This window comes from Talpa occidentalis, unplaced genomic scaffold (genome assembly GCF_014898055.3).
Source record: "Talpa occidentalis isolate TD23 unplaced genomic scaffold, MPIMG_talOcc4v2.1 talOcc4.9, whole genome shotgun sequence".
NCBI lineage: Eukaryota > Metazoa > Chordata > Mammalia > Eulipotyphla > Talpidae > Talpa > Talpa occidentalis.
In genome coordinates, this window is record NW_023605305.1 from 115,541,342 (window position 1) to 115,561,062 (window position 19,721).

Genomic DNA, 19,721 nt, shown 5'->3' on the forward strand with positions numbered 1-19,721 from the left:
CTCCTTTTTCACCACATCCTCGCCAGCATCTGTTGTTTCTGATTTTTAAAATATGGGTGATTCTCACTGATGTGAGGTGGTATTTCATTGCGGTTTTGATTTGCATTTCCCTGATAATAAGTGATGTTGATCATTTTTCCATAGGCCTGTTGGTCACTGGCATTTCTTTGGAGAAGTATCTTTTTAGCTTTTCTGCCCATTTTTGACAGACACACACACAGGCCAATGGAATTGAATTGAAAGCCCAGAAATAAAGCCACACATATATGGTCAACTAATCCATGACAAAGGAGCAAAGACTAAACAGTGGCCCATGGAAAGCCTCTTCAATAAATGGTGCAGGGAAAATGGAACTGCCACATGCAAAAGAATGAAAGTCGACCGCGACCTCACAAGACACACACACACACACACACACACACACACACACACACACACACGGACTCAAAATGGGGAAAAGACGTGAATATAAGACCTGACACCAGAAAATATATAGAAGAAAACACAGCACAACACTCCATGACATACACCTCAGAAGCACCTTTCAGGGCTCATCCCCAGAAGCAAGGCAAGCAAAGGAGAAGACAAACAGCTGGGACCTACCCGGGACTGAAAAGCTTCTGTACCGCAGGAGAGGCAGCAACCACAACGGCGACATCCTACTGAATGGGAGAGAATATTTGCTTAGCTATACAATTGACGGGTGGGTAGCAAAGACCTACCAAGAGCTCACACAACTCAACAAAAACAAAGAAACAACCCAGTCCAAAAAATGGGCTTTTGTTTTTGTTGTTGAGTTGTAAGAGCCTTCGGTCTGGCTTTTTTTTTTTAAAGATTTGTTTTATTTATACAAGAACCGGGGCACAGGCCAGAGGCGTGGGAGGGTGAGAGGATTCACCAGATACAGAGTGGGGAGCAGAACAGGCAGGCGGACCAAAGAACTGCTGAGGGGAGCAGCAGGCGAGGCCGGAGAGGTCTGCTGCGCCATGTGGGAATCTCCCTGACCGGCCAGGAATCAAAGCCGCGCTGCAGTGGCTGCGGACAGCTTCACAGCGTGGCGCTCAACCTGCTACGCCACCAGGGAGGCCGGTTGTTCTTTCTTGAGACTCTGATGCATAAAAGTTTTAATTCTGATAAAGTCTATTTTTTCCTTTTGTTTTTCTTTGCGTGGTGTCACGTTTAAGACTAAGTCAAGGGCCTCCCTGGTGGTGCAAGGGGTTAAGATGCAACCTATGAAACTATCCACAGCCTCTGCAGCACAAGTTCCATGCCCGGACAGAGAGCTGCCCACAGGGCGCAGCAGGCCTTACTTGTCTCCCCGTTGCTCCCCTCAGCGTGTATTTCAGTCAATCTTCCTGTTCTGTTCCCCACTCTGTCTCTGGTGAATCTTCTCACCCCCCATACCTCTGGCCTGTACCCCAGTTCTTGTATACATAAATACATCTTAAAAAAAAAAAAGACAAAGTCAAGATTTAGCTCTATGTTTCCTTCTAAGAGTTTTATAGTTTTAGCTCTGACATTTGGATTTTTTAACCATTTTGAATTAATTTTTGTATATGGTGTGAGGCAGCACCCTCACATCATTCTCTAGTTGGTTATCCAGTTGTCCTAGCATCAGTGGTTGAAAAGGCTATTCTTTTCCCCACTGAGTTGTCTTGTCACCATTGTCAAAACTCAACTGAACGTAAATTTCTATTTCTTAATTCTATTCCATTGATCTACCTTCTTATCCTTATGCCAGGGATACACTGCCTTGATTACTGTTGGTTTGCAGTAAGTTTTGAAATCGGGAAGTGTGAGTCCCCCAACTTTGAGATTGCTTCAGCTCTTCTGGCTCCTTGAATGTCCACATGAAGTTTAGAGTCAGTTTGTCAGCTCTACAGAGAAGCAGCTGGGGTTTCAAGAGTCATTGCTTTGAATCTATAGGTCAATCAGGGAAATACTGGCATCTTTGATATTGTTTTCCAGCCCATGGGCACAGAATGTCTTATCATTTAGGTCTTCTGAATTTCTTTCAACCATACATATTTTACCCTTAATTTTGTTCCTGGGTATTTAATTATTTTTTTTAATAAATACAACATGCAAATTGTATTTAACAAAGGGTAACAGATAAAGTCAAACAGGGACTTACATGAAGAAAACAAATGACTACAAGATAGTTTGTCTTAAACATCTTACAGTAACCTACTTGCAGTTGCAATTAACTGAGCTCTGTTGCTGTGAAGAATCCAGCTCATGCACAGGTGTGGATGGACAATTTGTACGTTTTTCAAGTATTCCTTAAATACCACATTATATATACATAAAAATTAAATATGAAAAATATTCAATTGACCATCCCCCCATACAAGTCATTGTTATTGATCTTTTGGAAGAGGCCATGTAAACAGAACAGGTAGTTCTGGCTCATGAGTCAGACAATGAACCAGCTGGACTGTTAGACAACACGTCTCCACGCCTCCTCAGACATCATATGGGTATTGTGTACTTGTTTGGAAAATTCTCCAGTTAACATGTCACACTGGTCCTCAGTGCTGTCCGAGAACGTGTTTGAGTAATAGACCTGCTTGTGGGTCATCCCATGAGGCAGGCAAGAGCAGCCAGGAGCGAGAGACTGGTACACTAGGCCGCATGACTAGGTTGGGCTGAAGTAACTACTCAACTTTTTTTTTTTTTTTAAGATTTATTTATTTATTTATACAAGAACCAGGGTATAGGCCAGATGTGTGTAGGGTGAGAGGATTCACCAGAGACAGAGCGGGGAGCAGAACAGGCAGATGGACCAAAAGCACTGCTGAGGGGAGCAGCGGGCGCAACAGGAGAGGTCTGCTGCGCCATGTGGGACCCTCACCGGCCAGCCAGGATTGAACCCGCACTGCAGAGGCTGCAGACAGTTTCACAGTGCAGTGCTCAACTGCCTGCACCAACAGGGGAGGCTCTCAACTTCTTTTTGATGTAATGGAATTGTTTCCTTAACATCAGTCGGTTCATTGTTACTGTACAGAAATAAAATTTATTTTGTATATTGATCTCATACCTTGCAACTTTGCTGAGTTCATCTATCCATTCCTATAGTTTTTCAGTTATTATTTTTAAAATTTTCTATATATGTTGTTGTCATCTGCAAAAACATAGTATCTTTTCCTTGTCAAATTTATGTCAAGTCTCAGGAAATCAAATCTCTAGTTTATAAATGTCAGGGTGAAGGACTATGTTCTTGGCATCCTTGGACAAACTTAGCTTTTCAGTGTTGTGAAGACGGTTAATGACTCATTCAGGCTTTTCAGCAGCAGAAGAGTTTGGTCAAGAGGATAGTGACCAGATAGGCCTCTTTCAGTAAGTGTCACACTGGAGCACTTAGGTCATTTGAGGCCCTGTGGGCCTCAGGAAGTCTGTTACCATAACTTAAGGTATTTTTTTTTTAAAGATTTATTTTATTTATTTATACAAGAACTAGGGTACAGGCCAGATGCACGGGAGGTTAAAAGGATTCACCAGAGACAGAATGGGGAACAGAACAGGCAGACTGACGAAATACACTGCTGAGGGGAGCAGCGGGCGACGCAGAAGAGGTCTGCCGTGCACATGAGGTCCTTTAGGATCTACCTCCAACCTACTTTTCTAACCTCAGCTCTGACATGTGTGCCGTTGCACCCTATACTGGAGCCACTCCAGCCCTCACCACCCCCCACCCCACACACACAGCCCTTTCTGTGCCTCTGTTTACCTAAAATCTTCAGTCTGATATCCCCCCTCCCCCCCTTCCTCCCATTCATCATTTCTGCCCATTCAGATCTTTCAAAGCTCTTTTCTCAAGGAAGCCTTATCTAAAATCCCACTAAGAATTGCCATGTGGGGCCTCCCCTGGTGGCGCAGCGGTTGAGCGCTGGGTTGTGAAGCTGCCCACAGCCTCTGCAGCACCAGTTCGATCCCCGGCCGCCAGCGAGGGTCCCACATGGCGCGCAGACCTCTCCTGCCGCTGCTCCCCTCAGCAGTGTATTTCGTCAGTCTGCCTGTTCTGCTCCCCTCTCTGGCTCTGGTGAATTCTCTCACCCTCCCACGCTTCTGACTGTACCCAGTGCTTGTATAAATAAATAAATAAATCTTAAAAAAAAAAAAAGAAGAATTGCCATGTGGTTGGTGTTACAGGCTGCTCATAGGTCTGTCATTAGTCTAAAACATTCTTGAAGTCAGGGTCAAGTCTTAGTATCTTCCTAGTCTTAAATGCAATACTTAATATGTGGTAACAAAAATTTACATGCAAAAAAACCCTTTTACATAGAATGAAATAAAATAGTACCTGATACATGGCAAACGTTCAATAAATGGCATTATAGGTGCCCAACAAATATTTTGTGAAAAATGCCCAAATAGCTTATACTGATTTATTATTAGCATGCTAAGTTCTTTTAGAATGAACACTGCTTGAAAACCATCACAAAGAGTTTCAACCTACTGTCTTGGTGACAGCAAAAGGTGAGGTTGTGGAGCCTCAGAAAGGGCCACAAGATATTTACAAAGACCCAGGTTCATGTGTCACTTAATCCAGCTTCCCTATAGGTAGATTTAAATATTGAAATCTCTTTATATCCATTTAACCCCTGAAACCTAGTACCGTCTTAGTACAGAGTAAGCACTTAACAAATAGGTTGAAGGAATTAAAAAAGGAATGAGTTAGGACAAACTGCTCCCGTGTCAGGCTTTCCAAATAAACTGTGAGCACAGCAAGAACAGGCTGCATGTTTCATTCCTCTTTTTGTCTCCAGCACATAAGAGTATCTGACACGAAATGAATGTTTACTAAACAGCTATTTATTAAATTATAGATAAGAGGTAAATATTTGGTTTACTTTAAAGATGCAAAGAAGGAAAAGGAAAACACATTTCTTGCTTCATATACTTGCACCAAAGATACATGAGTAACTTCATGAATTGGGGTGGAGAAGAGAAATCTTTGAGGATATCAAAGTGAACTTGGAGACTGAGGTCACCTGAGTCCTCCAGCATGGTGGAGCTGGCCAGCCCCTGTGGCTGAGAGTCTAGCCCAGCTGAGATCTCCAGTCCCCAACTGTCAGCTCAGCCTCAGTCTCCAACAGGAGAAACACAGCCAGGGCAGGCTGTGGTCAGATCTCTTAGACCAAGAATCCGCACCTGTTAGGGAGATTGGCAGTGTGTCCACAGTGAAAAACAATGGTCTTATTTGGAAGGACAGCAGTGTCACCCAGAGCATAAACAAATGTGGGAATGGAACGGACAATCTCTGTATCACATCTGCTTCAAGAGAGGCACACGAGCTCCCTTCCAAAATACACTAGCACGTTGCATCACGGTGGAAAGAATGGAAAAGCCAGACTGGGTTTGCGGGTGAGGTCACATCTTGGGGAAGCTGGCCAGGTTGGCAATGCCACAGGTGTTGTTCTTATTCCGAGCCATGAGGATGTAGCCTTTGTTTCCCCAGTTCTCTCCCCAGCTGTGGAGCAATCAAGGGAAAATACTTAGTACCTTCATTTTACTTAGTCACCAAAACACTGAGTGCTGTGCTGGTTTATACAAAAATGAGTTTTTACTTAAAAATGTTTAAAGTCAGAAGTGTTGAGAGGCATAGGTGCTGTGGGTCTCCAAGATGACAGAGATTGCTTCTGATCAAGGGGACTGAAACAGGCTTCATATAAGAGGCAGCACTTGAGCTGAGCACCAAGTTTGGGCAGAATTAGGTCTTGTGGCCATGGGATGTTAGCAGCGGAGTGTGAAGTGAGTAATAGAGGCAGGAAGGCACTGGACATATGTTGGGGCCATGGGGCTAAATATAGGGTGTCTGAGCTATTTTTCGTGTAGTGGGAGATGTGTCTGGAAAGTAGATTGAGGTCAAGTTGGATCATCTTTGCCGCCACTGTGGTGGGCCAGAGTGACCCGAGTGCCCATGAGTGCAGCAGCCGCTGGCGTCTGAGCGTGCGAAGAGTTTACGAAGAGTAATCTTGAAAATGTGAGTCTGGAGCATAAGTGGCCAGAGAGGCTGACCCTGGTGGTCGTGACTGGGGAGCACACCCGTAGGAGAAAGGAGTGACGCTCTGGCAGGGAGGAGAGCGCTAAGGAAACCAAGAGGGCAGAAGACTAGAGAGGGAGGGAGGGAGAGACAGGAGAGGAGAGGCTGGTGTACAGATCTTCTTAAGTTGTTTCCATTAGTATCCCGGCCTTTGTCCCTGAGGAGCAAATTCTCCAATTCATTCCCCTTAGGACCGAGCAAGCTCTCCCCCTGCTTCCCTCCCTGGGGGGCCTCAATGACCAGCTCCCACCTGGGGGCTTCCCTCCCTCCTCCCAGTCTCTTGGATGTGGATTCCACTCTTGGCACCTAACAGGGCGAGCTTGGGGCTGGGAGTGAGAAAGGAGGAGCCAGGACAGGAGCGGGGGAGGGGAGCACTGTCTCAGAGGGTGCTGGTGTCACCTGCAATTTGGGCTGTGATAGGAGAGGCTGCTTCGGGGCAACCTCACATTTGGTCCTGTCTGCCCTCCAGCAGCAGCCCAGCTGTTTCCACCATGTACCCGCCTGTCCACTCCCCAGAGAGCAGGACTGCAGCGCGGGGAGGAACCAAGTACGGGAAACTTAAGCAGTGCTCCTGCCAGATGCTGCTGCCCTGCAAGGAAGAGTCTCATTCTTATGAATCTGCGCCCCCAGAGTCAGAGGAAACTGAAGAGAAACGGAGAGTCACGGCAACCTGTCATTACTGTCCCCAAGAACAGGGAAGGAAACGCTTCCGGACAGTGTTTCTCTTCACAGACCTCATGTCTTGGCGAGTTACTACATCTCTATCCAAAGTGCAGCCGGCGGAACCAAAAGTGGCCCAGGGGAATGCCAAGGGGGAACGGGAAAATGATATATGTATATTTCCCGAAGTTCCTGCTGGTTCTTTGTGCTACTTTACATTCCGGAGAGCGAGGCCTGTCTTTCTTGGGCCGTGAGACCACAGAAGGTGGACCCCGCTCCTTCGTGTACAGGACTGAGCCTGCTCCAGGAGCAGCTCCTGGCACACTTGAGTACTGTTGTCTGGCTGTTAAACATCAGAATTCAGAGCCTCTGATGGGGTAAGCAGGACTGTGAAGTCTGAGACAATTTTCTGACTCGGTAGAGAAAGGAATATAGTGAAACTGAAGATGAGGCTGAGTGCTAACAGGGTAGTTTGGAGGCGGAAAAAAAGTTCCCATCGTCACCTGTTTTTAATTATCCAGTGCTTGCTTCCCCTCTGGGCCCCGTACCCCACGGCCAGCACCGCGTGGTTCAGGTTATCGCTGTTGCAGTTTTCATCGTAATACACGCCTAGGAAACAAGCACCAGCATGAGCTTCCTGCAGCGCCGGGGAGGGCCTGTGGGGTCTCTGAGGAGGCTGCAGAGCTCTGTCCCCGTGGGGAGGCTGAGACAGAAGCGCCTGCACCGTGGCAGCTGCTAGTTTCTCCCCGGGCTACTCAGTCAGGACATGGACACCCTGAAAAGACTGAGCGCCCTGGCGGGCCGCCTGACTGAGCGCCACCGGAGCCCCTTACCTTTGCTGTAAAACTGGAAGGAGGTGAGACTCGCGTCAATGGCCACAGAGATGGGTCCTACCCGGGCCACTGCCCTCTTCAGGGCTTTCTCACTCCCCTCAGGGATCTCCCTGTACCCTCTGCATTTCGCTGCCTTGCCCGTCGGGGTGTACATACAGCTCTCGTCCTGCAAGACACAGGGTGAAACAGGACTAGGGAGAAACAGGACGAGGGCAAAGCCATGGGCAGTGGCTCCGTGAGTGATGCCAGGGAACTAAGAGGGGGCACACAGTGGGGTCTCTCGAGGGGGTGTCTTTTCTCCTCACCATTTTAGAAAATGATAAACAAGTAGAAAAGCGGGTATGTCGCGCCATATACAAAGCTAACCCCAGGGACTTTTCAAACTAAACTGGGGAAAGGAGTACTGTAAAACTCTGAAGAGTGAGAGAGAGCAAATATTGTAATTAACACAGGGTAGGAGGAGATTTCTGGAATAAACATTTTTATGAAGCACAAATGACTTTCGGTCATGTGGTCTAAATGAGCCTCAGAAGGCAGGAAGACAAGGGCTGCCGCGTGAGAAGGAGGCCGAGGCCCAGGCCCGCCCGGTGTGCACACAGAGGGCAGTGAGCGCCAGGCAGTTCCACTGGACTTGTCTCTAGCCAGGGCGGGAGGTAAAGCACATAATGGGACACCGGAGCAAATTTATAAAGAACTTAGCAATTGACCACGTGAGCTTCACAATAAGCTTCACAGACCTAGTTAGCAATTATCTGTTTCATTGGCCACCCCAGGAAATCTAGCCAGGTCAAGGAGGTACTCTCCCTGGCAATGCGTTTTCCGAACCACTACCCCGTCAAAGCCCTAAAGTCGCATCCACGAGAACACATTACTGTAATGTTAACAATGGCAGCGTGTCCTAAAGTTACAGAGGTTGCCTGTCTTAGTTTCTCAAGCAGTTTGTTCTCTGCTACATGATCCAAACCCCTGATTGTGCCAAAACCTGCACAATCAACAAGTGAAATAAAGGATCTTGGGAGTGACTTTAGAAATGCACCTGCACTAATACTTTACAGCAGAGTAACTTGCATTTTGGTGCTGTATTATCTGGAAGTAGCCAGAGATCAGTTTCTTCATTTTTAAATTTTATTTTTCTTTACCTCCCTTCATTCATTCATTCACATGTTTATATGAAAAACTCTTTCTGTTTCATACAATAGCTACTTTTTAAAAGTGTAAAGTAGATAAAAGAGAACAGCTGCCCCAGATTCAGAATGTTAAAAATCAAACGTGCATTACATGGCTAATTCTTCTTTTTCATTAATTTTGAGAACAGAAACATTGCAGGTTGCTCTGAAATGCTGAAGAGACCATTTGAGGGGGCAGGAAAGCAGAAATGAGAAGTCAAATGTTTCTTCTATTTTAAGAGTTTCAAATATTATGTGATTTTCATTTAAATTATTCAGAATCTCTGAACTATTGAACCCTCTACAAGGCTGGTAACTACAGTACTTTAAAAATGATATAAGCTATCGGTAGATGCATAATAAATGAATAGTTCTGTCATATTTAATTTATTTTTCTTTAATATACCTATGCAAGCCTTTAAATCAGCTACTTAGATTAATGAATATGAAATCATAAATATCTGTTTCTTTTTAATATACCATTGGAATTTGTTTCATTTTTTACTATTGTGCAACAACAGAAAGTTGTTGAAAGACTACATGACAATTTAAAAAACTCATTGCCACGTTCAGGTTATCTCAGTGATGGATCTGATGTTTTTAGAATTTTAAAGTGCAGAGTGGTGTCAGCATGCTCTGCCTTGGCAGCAGCCCCAGAAATGTTTGGACCCAACATTTCCAAAAATTGCACACAGATGAAGGGGATTTTTTTTCCAGATACCACCTCCTATTTCTTTCCCTTGTATACCTGACAGCTAAGTAGTCATAAGATGGAATAACAATGGGATGAAATTTACAAAGCAAATCCCTGTTTTGAAGTGACCCCTTGATGAGGGTGTGCTGAAGTAACCTGACCATGTGGGTTGCTGAACCCCGGATTAGTGGATCTGTGTGGTTGTGAACACTGATGAGCACTTTACTGTCGCAGGTATTTCAAGTGACTAAACAGGAATGAGCAAAACTCATTGCTGCTGGACTTTGAAGTCATCAAATGCAAAGGGAAAATAATTTTACATTGAAAAAATTTCTGGATTGAAAGATCACAAAAACAAACATTGGGGCCTCCCCCAGTGGCGCAGCGGGTTGAGCGCTGCGCTGTGAAGCTGTCTGCAGCCTCTGCAGCGCCGGTTCGATTCCCGGCCGGCCAGGGAGCTTCCCACATGGCATGGCAGACCTCTTCTGCCTTGCCCGCTGCTCCCCTCAGCAGTGTCTTCGGTCCGTCTGCCTGTTCTGTTCCCCACTCTGCCTACAGTGAATCCTCTTACCCTCCCGCGCCTCTGACCTATACCCCCATTCTTGTATAAATAAATCTTTAAAAAAAAAAGACCCATAATGTAGAGTATCAACATCAAGCATCTTTAAAATTCTTAAAAATCCATAAGAGAAAAACAACCTAGTTAAAAATGGACAAAAGACATAAACAATCAATTATCAATTCTATGAAGAACGACAGACGGCCAACACACAGATAAATCTATAGAATTTCTCATTCACAACAGGTGGGAGCATAAAATTCTCCAAATACAATGATGAACAACTTGACATCTAGAAAAGTTAGAGGTCACGTACCCTAAGACTCTGACCATCCTGTTCCAAGGCTTTGGTCTAGTAAAGAAATTCTTGCTCGTGAATCTTTGTAGCAGATAAACTACTTTGTAGGCAAATCTTGGCTCTGCCAAATAACTAGTGGTATTAATTTGAGTAGGTCTTATTTCCTTAAGTGTCAGTTCCCTTACATATAAAGTGGGGTAGCCAACAGGGCTAGTGAGGATTAAACAAGAAAAATCCACTTGGCACATAATAGCCATCATTTTTATCACTCAAACGTGCTATCCCTGTTTCACAGACCATCACTGTAAAGACCATAATATCTATTACCCCCATGCACATAGAAAGTCCTCAGATCATCTTCCTTTTAAATAAGAATGATCTCTTTCCTATTAGTAAAGGATCACACGGGAGGAAATTACTTGATCTCTAAAAAAATCACAGTATGAAGTATGAAGCAACGTGCTATTTTCTCTCATAGTATGTACATGTTAGCACGTTAACTTACATAATTTGCTTAAACATGCCCAATACCCACATGGAGATCACACAAAACAAAGCCATGTGGTTCATGAAATCAGCAAGGCGGCTGGGGTATGCTGCGAGTGGAGAAGTGTGTAGAGGGGTGTAGGGACCCCCACAAAGGCCCGTGGGCCAACCTGTGCTCTGCCTGTTCTGAGGGGCAGAGAGGAGCCAGCCTACGTGCCCCAGATTGAGGGGCTCTTCATCTTTTGTGAGAGTTCACCCCATCAAGAAAGCAGGACAGGGTAACAGAAAATAAGATTTCTGTTACTGATTCCAGAACAAAATGATCCTGCCGGGGAGGCAGGAGCCACCGCGGGCCGTGTAACCGTGCGGGCAGCCTCACCTGGCCCACGTATGGGTAGGCGTCCTCCGAGTCAATGCCCCGGTTCTTCTGCACGTACTGGAAGGCGTTGGTCATGTAACCGCCGCCGCAGCCGTCGTTCTCGGACACACAGTCCACCAGGTTCTGAGGACTGAGGTTTAAGAGTTTGCCGGTTTTCTTCTTGAGCTGGCCCTCCAGGGCGCCCACAGAGCTGAAGGCCCAGCAGGAGCCACACTGGCCCTGCGGGGCAGAACAGAGAGACTCTGAGGTGCCACTGTCCACATCCGTCCCTTCTCGCTACCTGCCTGACAGAGTTACGCGCGCTTATAAACCCGGCCCGGTCCTCTCTTGTGGATTCTTCCCGGCCCCCACCTCTCTCTGTCTGTCTCTCTCTCCATGTCACTTTGCTGCGTCCTACTGTGCGGCTGCTGCTGCTGAAAACTGTTGTCAGCACTGGCTACAGCAGGGCACAGAGCGCTCAGGAGGTCCACTTGAGTCCTCCATGGGTTCGTGAAAGCCATAATGTACGGTAACAGTGGGTCTGCCGTCAAGCTGTCTTGCTCCAAGTCGGCTGGGACTGATCTTCCCTCATCAGTGTTCTCATGAACCATGCTGCCCTGGCTCTCATGCTGTCCTGGCTTTGCAAGTCACTACGTATGTGATCTTGGGGCAGAGAGTAAACCGCAGAGTCTTCGTTTTCTTAGGTGTAAAATGTGGATAATAATAATAATGCACTTAAATTGAATTATGAAGGTTTGAAAAGTTAATTGATTTAAAGTACATGCATTTTTGACACATAACAATCTCTAAAAAAAGTGCTAGCTACTATTAGTGTTTAGCTAGGTTAACAATTTTCCTTCTCTGTTCTATTTTTTAAGATTGTGGGTTTCTGGAGGATAAAGGCTCTATCTTGGCAGCCTGAATACCTGTGCTTAGCACCACATAGAGCGGACAGGTTCTGGAAAAAAAACGTGTTTGTTGAATTGTCAGAACAAATGTTAAATGTCTATCTGGTTGATACATTCTATGTTGGTGAGGTTGTAGGAAACCCGGCAAAAACTTTTTTGGAAAAGGGCCCCAGGGACCTAGCAACTCCAACGTTAGGATTTACTCTGCACACACATTTTTACAAGCACACAAAAATACATGCACCAGGGTGCGTCCAGCAACACTCTAAAAGAGGAAAAACAGAAACCACCTAAATGCAGAAAAATGGGTGATGTGCTCAATAAACATAATAGACATAGTCTCTTAGCAAACAGGGAGGTACCTAAATTCCTTGCCCGCTTCTGGTGCCCTCCCACCTTAAGAACAAAGAAACACAGAAAGGAAGAGGTCATGTCAGACGACGTGCGCGCACCCAGGAGGAAGAGTACCTGGTTTTTGACAGGAGTGACATATCCCTTCTTTCGATAATCGATGGCATCTGGGACTCTCCCTTCCCAGTCCGGGATGTAGAGGGTGTCGTTACCACGGGGACGCGAGGGTGGCACTTTGAGCCCAGTCATCTTCTGGACTACCTCTTCGCTGGTCTGCAGCAAGGAAGAAATGAGTCAGGCATCAGGAGAGAACTGAGCAAACAGGGCGAGTAGCTGGGAGTTGAGAGTTAACTCACCATGTCCCCCAAGTGGTTCATGGCCAGCTCATAAGTATGTACACCCAGAGAGGCCTCCAGATTATGGGTGGAGATATGCTTCAGGTTTTTTTCCCAAATCAGACGCCGAGAGATTTCTTCCTCCTAAACAGAGCACAATCAGTACTAGCACAGACTGTGTCCTGCGTGCAAAGCTACATCTGTAAGCCTGGAGGGCTTTAGAAGATAAAACTTAAATCACAGAGAATTTAAAAATATATTGTTGGGAACTGACCATGGGGTTATTAGCATGCAAAAAGAAATACATAAATAAAAACAAATTAATAGGTGAAGTCCTGGAGAGAATATAGAAAAAATGTTTATGGAGGAATAGTATTAATCTAATGTTTCTCCCAAAGAGAAATATGTTATAAAGAAAAAAAGGATAGAACTTGAGGGCCAAGTTGAAAACCAGGAACAAAAACTATGTTAAGAAATAGGGCACATGGCCTCTCTGGTGGCACAAGGGGTTAAGCACAGCGCTGTGAAGCTGTCCACAGCCTCTGCATCCCAGGTCAGCTGGGGAGCTACCTACATGGCACGGCAGACCTCCCCTGACTCACCGCTGCTCCCCTCAGCAGTGTACTTGGGTCTATCTGCCTGTTCTGTTCCCCGCTCTGTATCTGGTGAATCCTCTCACCTCCCACACTTCTGGCCTGTGCCCCAGTTCTTGTATGCATAAATAAGTAAATCTTAAAAAAGAATTAGGGCACAGGTACAAGTCTGCTTTGCGGGAGCAGCTAAAGGGTTTGCACTGAGGGAGGCGGTCTGGGCCTTGGGGCTTGTGGTCTTGAGGGGTCCCCATGCCCTCCCCCCTGGGCACCTTGCTGGTGTACTGCTTCTGGTGGGTCTTCTTCCATAGCTCCCAATGAGAGTCCAGCATCTCCTCAGGATACAGAGCAGAGCTCACCACGGGCAGGAGCAGCAGAACCTTAAGCCACCACATCCTGAGGAAGGGGATACTTAGGGGAGATTCTTTGATTTGCCAAGGGGCTCAGAGCCTGGCTTGGGATGAGGAAACAGCCAGAACCATAGTCCCTGGTGGGCAGTTCTTAACTTTTGGGAGCAGCCACAGGTTCCTTTAAGAAGCTAATAAAATTTTTCAACACTAATTCCGGAGTGTGCACCCAGAAGTTAAAAACCCCTCCCTCCAGACCATGAGGCAAAAGAAAACTAGGCTTTGTAAAGCAGGCAGCCAAAGAATCGAGGGCGATTTCCCTGTACACAGCCAGTCAGTGGGCGTCGGGTTGGATGGGCTGCTGATACACTTGAATGCAGGTATTTTAAGCTAGGGAGACTGAAAACACGCATGTGCGTGTGCGCGCGCACACACACACACATACACACACACCTTGCACAACCAGAAAGAGTAGAAAATGGACAATCTGGATGATCTCAGCACCTGCCTCCTCCATTGTCCCCAGCAGACATGGAGACAGATAAACTAGGAGCAGGTGGGGCCAGCGGGGCTGGAGAATACACAAGGGACAAATTTCCAGCTAAATTCTATATCCTGGTCACCCGAGGCATTCTTTCTTCCTTGCGTAAATCCTAATACTTCTCCAGTTCTTGCCAGGAGAGAACAAGGGAAACACTGACAGAACTTCCGATCCACTATATGAGCTATTTACTTTCTCTTCCGAATTCTTATAAACTCTCCCTGCTCCCTCCTCAGGCAGGAAACCATACTAATTTCAACCAGCTGCTGAGGTTTTCTTTTTCTGATCAACCAAAACACATCACTGCCTCTGAGGACAAAACACCTCAAAACCAAAGTTTGTTAGAAGAATGTAAGAGAAAAATCAATGTTTTGTTATCATTGAATTCACAGCACTCAGAAGTTTACTCTGGCTTTTCTTCTTGCCCAGTGGCTTTACGGTATCCTCCATTTTAAGAGCAACTTGCACCCTGTAGCAGGTCAGACAGCTTGCGAACATTTTTGTTACAGTCCTTTTTCTGGGTAACCTTTGCAAACTGGCCGAATGTCCAGGACATAAATGCCTGGAGCATTAAGGGCTTGGAAATGTCTCAAGCAGTACGAGGTTCTGAGCTCCCTGCACGCCTCCTCCCCACTGGTAAGTTAACGCCTTTGGTATCCTTGACCAAAACCAAAAATCCTAGACATTCTGAGGGACCGGAAGGTAGAGGATTCCCGACAATCACAGATACATCCCAAAGGCAGGACTCCTGATCAAGCAGATTTTATTTTGCCTAAGAAGGCATCACTGTTTTCATCCATACAACCTAACAGTTCATGTGATCCCCAAGTCACTCTCTCTCTAACACTTGGGCGGTGGAGACCTGCAGGAAGGAGAAGCTAAAAGATCCAGTAAGTCAAAGATGTTACCTGCCGTCAGGGAGCTGCTCTCGAGCTGGTTTCCGCATGAGTGGCTAATGCGGGCGGACGGCTGCAGGGCTGGATTTATTCCATCAGAATTGAGGAAGTCAACTCCAGCTGTTGGCTGGAAAATTTGGATAGGGAAGGAGGCGGGGAAAGAAATGCTGAAAAAAAGGGGGTAAGGGAGGAGGCGTGTGGCGACAGGAGGGATTATTCGCCAGAGAGAAGCTGCTGGGAATCTAGTTTCACATGACGGCTTTGAGGAAACACAGAGACCTCAAAACACGTCACTCTCTTTGATGGATAAATAGGACACAGCTCTGGTCGTCTTCTATTAGGGGGCATTACATATTTTCCCTGCTTTTCCTGATATTACTCATCTCTCTAGCCTTGAAACCTGTTTTCAAATGTTTGATCCTCACATGAAAAGCTAGAAAAGTATGGATAAAGGTGGCCATAGGCTAAAAATCATTTGTATTTGGAAACTTGTTGGCTAAAAGTTATCGCCTTGAGGCAGGGAACAGTTGTACCCCCTAACATGGCTTGCTGAGGGAGGACATGATCAGATGGAACCAGTTCTAGAAGTAACCAAAAACAGCATCGCTAACTATTTAGGACAGCACTTTAATCAGTGCCATGAGGGAGCCGCACGTGACTGCTGCTGTCCTGGGACTGAGCCGGCAGGACGCCTGACGACCATTTCCCGTCTGCCCTTAAAATCCCTAGCGCAGGTCCAGTCATATGAGTGTGGCCAAGTGCTTCCCTACCATCCAGCCATGTGACAGATCATAAGAGTCCAGTTCAGTCCCTAAGCCACATGCCCAAACTCCTGTTTTCTTCCATAAACAGATGTCATGGAAGAGGGGGTGCCAGGAGTAGGATGGGCAATACGTGGCATCTAAATTCAGTTTCTAGCTGGATTACACACACAGACCCTCAAGCACAAAGGTTTTAAGATTCTCTAATGAGGACCTCCCCTGGTGGCACAGCGGTTGAGCGCTGGGCTGCGAAGCTGCCCGCAGCCTCTGCAGCACCAGTTCGATCCCTGTGATCCCCGGCCGCTGGCGAGGGTCCCACATGGCATGACAGACCTCTCCTGCCGCGCCCGCTGCTCCCCTCAGCGGTGTATGTCGTTGGTCTGCCTGTTCTGTTTTCTGCTCTGGCTTTGGTGAGTTCTCTCACCCTCCCGCGCTTCTGACTGTACCCAGTGCTTGTGTAAATAAATAAACAAATCTTTAAAAAAAAAAAAAATCCGCTAACAAATCACGTGGTCTAAGAGGGAAGCCAAGTTCGAAACTGAATTCAGTTCAAATTTCCACATTCCTGATTGCTTGTCCTTCAAGAGGACGTGCTGGGGAAGGAACCCGAACATGCCTCACTGGTCTCAGGGGCCAAAGCTCCCCTCTGAGGACTCGGGCAAACCCAGCCCCACCCCACGGCCAGCCGTCTCTGCGGACACTGTCCATGAGTCACGATCAGGAGGACGAGTAAAGAAGGGGCGCTGGGCGATCAGAGCCCTGTGGTTTCTGATTCCTGACATCAGAGACACGCGGGCTGTGTGTGTGTATGAGAAGCTCGAAGTGTGGACCCAACTGGCTGTGCTTGTCGTCTGTGAGCTGGAAAGGAATGATAAAGCCGCAATCAAGGTCACACAACACAAGGAAGTTTACAAAAGGAAAAAACATATTTTGTTTTAAAATCTTTGCTACATGTCATTGTTTTTGCCACTGTAAGGCTGAGCACAGATGCTAGCAGTACAGAAACGGCCAACAAGAAACAAAACAATCAAAAATAAAACCCTGAAGGAAAAGCAGAAACCCCCAGAGCATCTTCCCACCTTCCCTTCCCCAAAGTCCTAGAACAACTGTACAATATTATAGTCCTGATCACATTTTAAAACAGTTGATTATTAAAAAACAAGGATTCCATTGGAAACTCAACTTTTTGGTTTCTTAAACTGTGATATAAATATATAGGTATACTGTATGTGTGCACAGAGAATAAAAAAATAAACTGTCTCCTTTCCCATGGCACTACGTGGCACCAAACTAGAGACAGAGGGAGGGAAACCCAGCAACAACACCCTCTCAACCTCTCCAAGGTCACCCGTGCTCCTCAGTTCCCCTATGGCTACATTTAATGATGTCTTCCTTAGTTTTACACTTAAGATACTGGCCTGAGCCAATTAAAACCAAAAGCATGGCTGGTACACATGACCGTTACCTGAGGAAGGGCAGCATTCATATGGCTATAGTTACTACGTGACCCTGTCAGGAGGGGAGGCCAGGCCCCAGCGATCCCAGGGATTCACTCCATTTGCACGAGGATGCAAAGTCCATCCTCAAGACTGGAGATGAAGCAGAGGAAAGGCCTCCAAATACTCAATTCTGTTTGCTGAGAGACTACTACACTTTGAGAATGGGATAAAAGAGGCTACTTCTTCGCAAGAAGGCTTGGTATCTGGTCTAACCTCCAGAAGGAAGGATTTTCACTGAGACTGTGACTCCAAGAAGTTGAGTTTCCACGCAGAAACAACCTCCATAGAAAATACATTGTACGTGAATCTGACAGAAAAACGCAGCATCCTTATGGCCATGTCTGGGCTATTTTTCGTAAAAGTGTTTATCTTGCCGGCCTATTTCTGTAATGTCTGCAGATCTTCCATTCAAGGGGAGAGCACCGAAAGCAGGAATGAACCAGCTTGATCACTTATTATGTTCAATGAGATCGATCACATCAACAGAAGACTGCATCTGTCACAGCTGCGTGCTGGCTGGGCACAGACTGAGTGCAGCAAAGACATTCATTTAAATACTCCTTGGCTGCAGTACTACATGGAAAATACTTGGGAAGATTAAACTCCCTGGGACTCTTTGAAAAACATACAGAAAGACAAAGATAAAATCTGTAACACGTTTTGCATAACTCCCAAATAGGGAGAAACAAACAGAAAAGCACACACTCACTCCTAGCATATTCTCTCTCGCTCACTCTCCCTCACGCACATTTCTTTCCAGAGGAGCTGCTCACAGGCACCAGGAAGAGCCTATGTTCACTTCCTAAAGCCCCATGTAAAGCTACCAAGTCTCACGGTCCTCACATAAGAGGACATTTCTTTTCTCTCCTGTCTTATTCAGAATTTCTTTCCAAAAGCAAGCCACTGCATCCAAGGCGAACAGTGTGGATGTCCGGTGCTCGACTCTGTCCCTGACCCAGCCCAAGTCATCTCGGCACACGGCTCTGGCCACGGGGCCTCGGAAAGGCTTTCTTCACCTTACCCAGCCTCAGTCATCCAAAGGGCTCCGAAGCCTTGAGGATTCACTCCATTTCTTCTACAAATGTTATTTCAAAGAGGCAAGAGGGCAAGGAAAAGGCCAGAGGGGACAGGGGTACACAATAGGGGTGAGGGAAGGGAAGGGAGACAAACTTTATTCTGTTTACAGAAAGATTTGCTTTTTAAAAACAAATGGTTGATTTTTCTCCCCCACCCCTTATCCTCACCCCAACAGTTCTATTCTGAAAAGGAGGGAAACATAGTTAGATCAGGGAACTCTTCATTGTTGTAGCTGTTGCTCTGGTCCCCCAACATGGACAGCATCTCCTAGTATGAGAGAAGAATAACAGGGTCACACACCTGGATCCTTTCCACCTGCAGAGCTGCGGCTCAACACCGCCCTGCGCCTCCCCCGCCCCAGTGTGCCTGTGGCTGGGCTCTTAGCCTTCTTTCCTTTCAGTCACTCTGACTCCTTCAGAGGACAGTTGTTTTTCCTAGCGCCTTCTCCTATAAGCCCACCTTTCCTCTATCTCCTGGTCCTCGATATTTCCAAACAAGGAGGAATCTGCTTGCCGCAGCTCATGTGCCCCACCCCCCACACACGGGCACAGCTGTCCTCCTATTCGTTTTCCATCAAAACCCGTTTAGCCGTCATTCAGTGTTTAAACTTAGCTCTTCCTTTATCCTTCCTGAGATGACTCCATCTACCCCTGCACACCCCCCGTCCCCCCACCCCCCTCCCCGCTATGTAAACAGCCTATAATCAGGGTCATTGCACCCAACTGACTTTGAGGTGGGGATGTGGGTCCCCTGGAGTAGACTACAATCACCTTTTCTATCATCTTTGCAAGGCTCTTCATGTCTTCACCGATGGTCTGGTTAAAGCATACCAAGCTCACACTTAGTCAGCAATCTTCCAAGCAATGGTGTGCACCCTCACATGTTCCCACTGCCTTTCCCCCCACAGGCCCAATCACGGACTTCAGTCCACATATTCATCCTTCTCTGTCTCTCCTCCCTGACCCTCTCTACTCCAGTTTCTGATTTCCTGAAGCCTTTTCTCACCCTTACCTGGAAGACCTCAGGTTGGCCGGGCTGCTGTGCTGATGGCTGTTGAACATGTTGCTCATTAGAACCTGAGCGATGATGAGGCTGCTGGCTCTGCCACTGAGGCCAGACACCTACACCCTCTGCTGTCCGTGTCTGGAACTGTCCTGCAGTCTGTCCAGCCTCAGGAGCTAGAAATAAGGCAAAGAAGAATAAATAACTTCAATCTACTAACTGCAGTGCAGAGGAGAAGTTAGCACATAACAACATGCAAGTCGTTAATTCTGCCTAGAGGCCTGCTATCCTTTTCTCTCAATTAATGCCTTTTT

The 19,721-nt window shown here is 46.5% G+C and overlaps 2 protein-coding genes across 6 annotated transcripts in view; both read right to left on the minus strand.

The window, feature by feature from the left end:
• Window positions 1-4,708: 4,708 nt before the first annotated feature.
• On the minus strand, window positions 4,709-16,108 carry CTSK (cathepsin K). The gene is made up of 8 exons (XM_037499552.2): window positions 15,081-16,108; window positions 13,557-13,680; window positions 12,716-12,838; window positions 12,477-12,632; window positions 11,122-11,340; window positions 7,540-7,705; window positions 7,210-7,315; window positions 4,709-5,473 (listed from the first exon to the last, which is right to left on the minus strand). Exons 1-8 carry the CDS (start codon window positions 15,116-15,118, stop codon window positions 5,374-5,376), a joined length of 1,032 nt encoding a protein of 343 aa, XP_037355449.1. The 5' UTR covers window positions 15,119-16,108; the 3' UTR covers window positions 4,709-5,373.
• Window positions 16,109-16,184: 76 nt separating this feature from the next.
• ARNT (aryl hydrocarbon receptor nuclear translocator) overlaps window positions 16,185-19,721 on the minus strand; it is a 47,264-nt gene continuing 43,727 nt past the window's right edge. For all 5 annotated transcript variants that reach the window (XM_037501440.2, XM_037501439.2, XM_037501438.2 and 2 more), the window contains 2 exons: window positions 19,417-19,583; window positions 16,185-18,672 (listed from right to left, as the gene is read on the minus strand). In XM_037501440.2, the coding sequence (XP_037357337.1) occupies window positions 18,583-18,672; window positions 19,417-19,583 (257 nt within the window). In that variant the 3' untranslated portion in view covers window positions 16,185-18,582. The remainder of the gene's footprint in view (window positions 18,673-19,416; window positions 19,584-19,721) is intronic.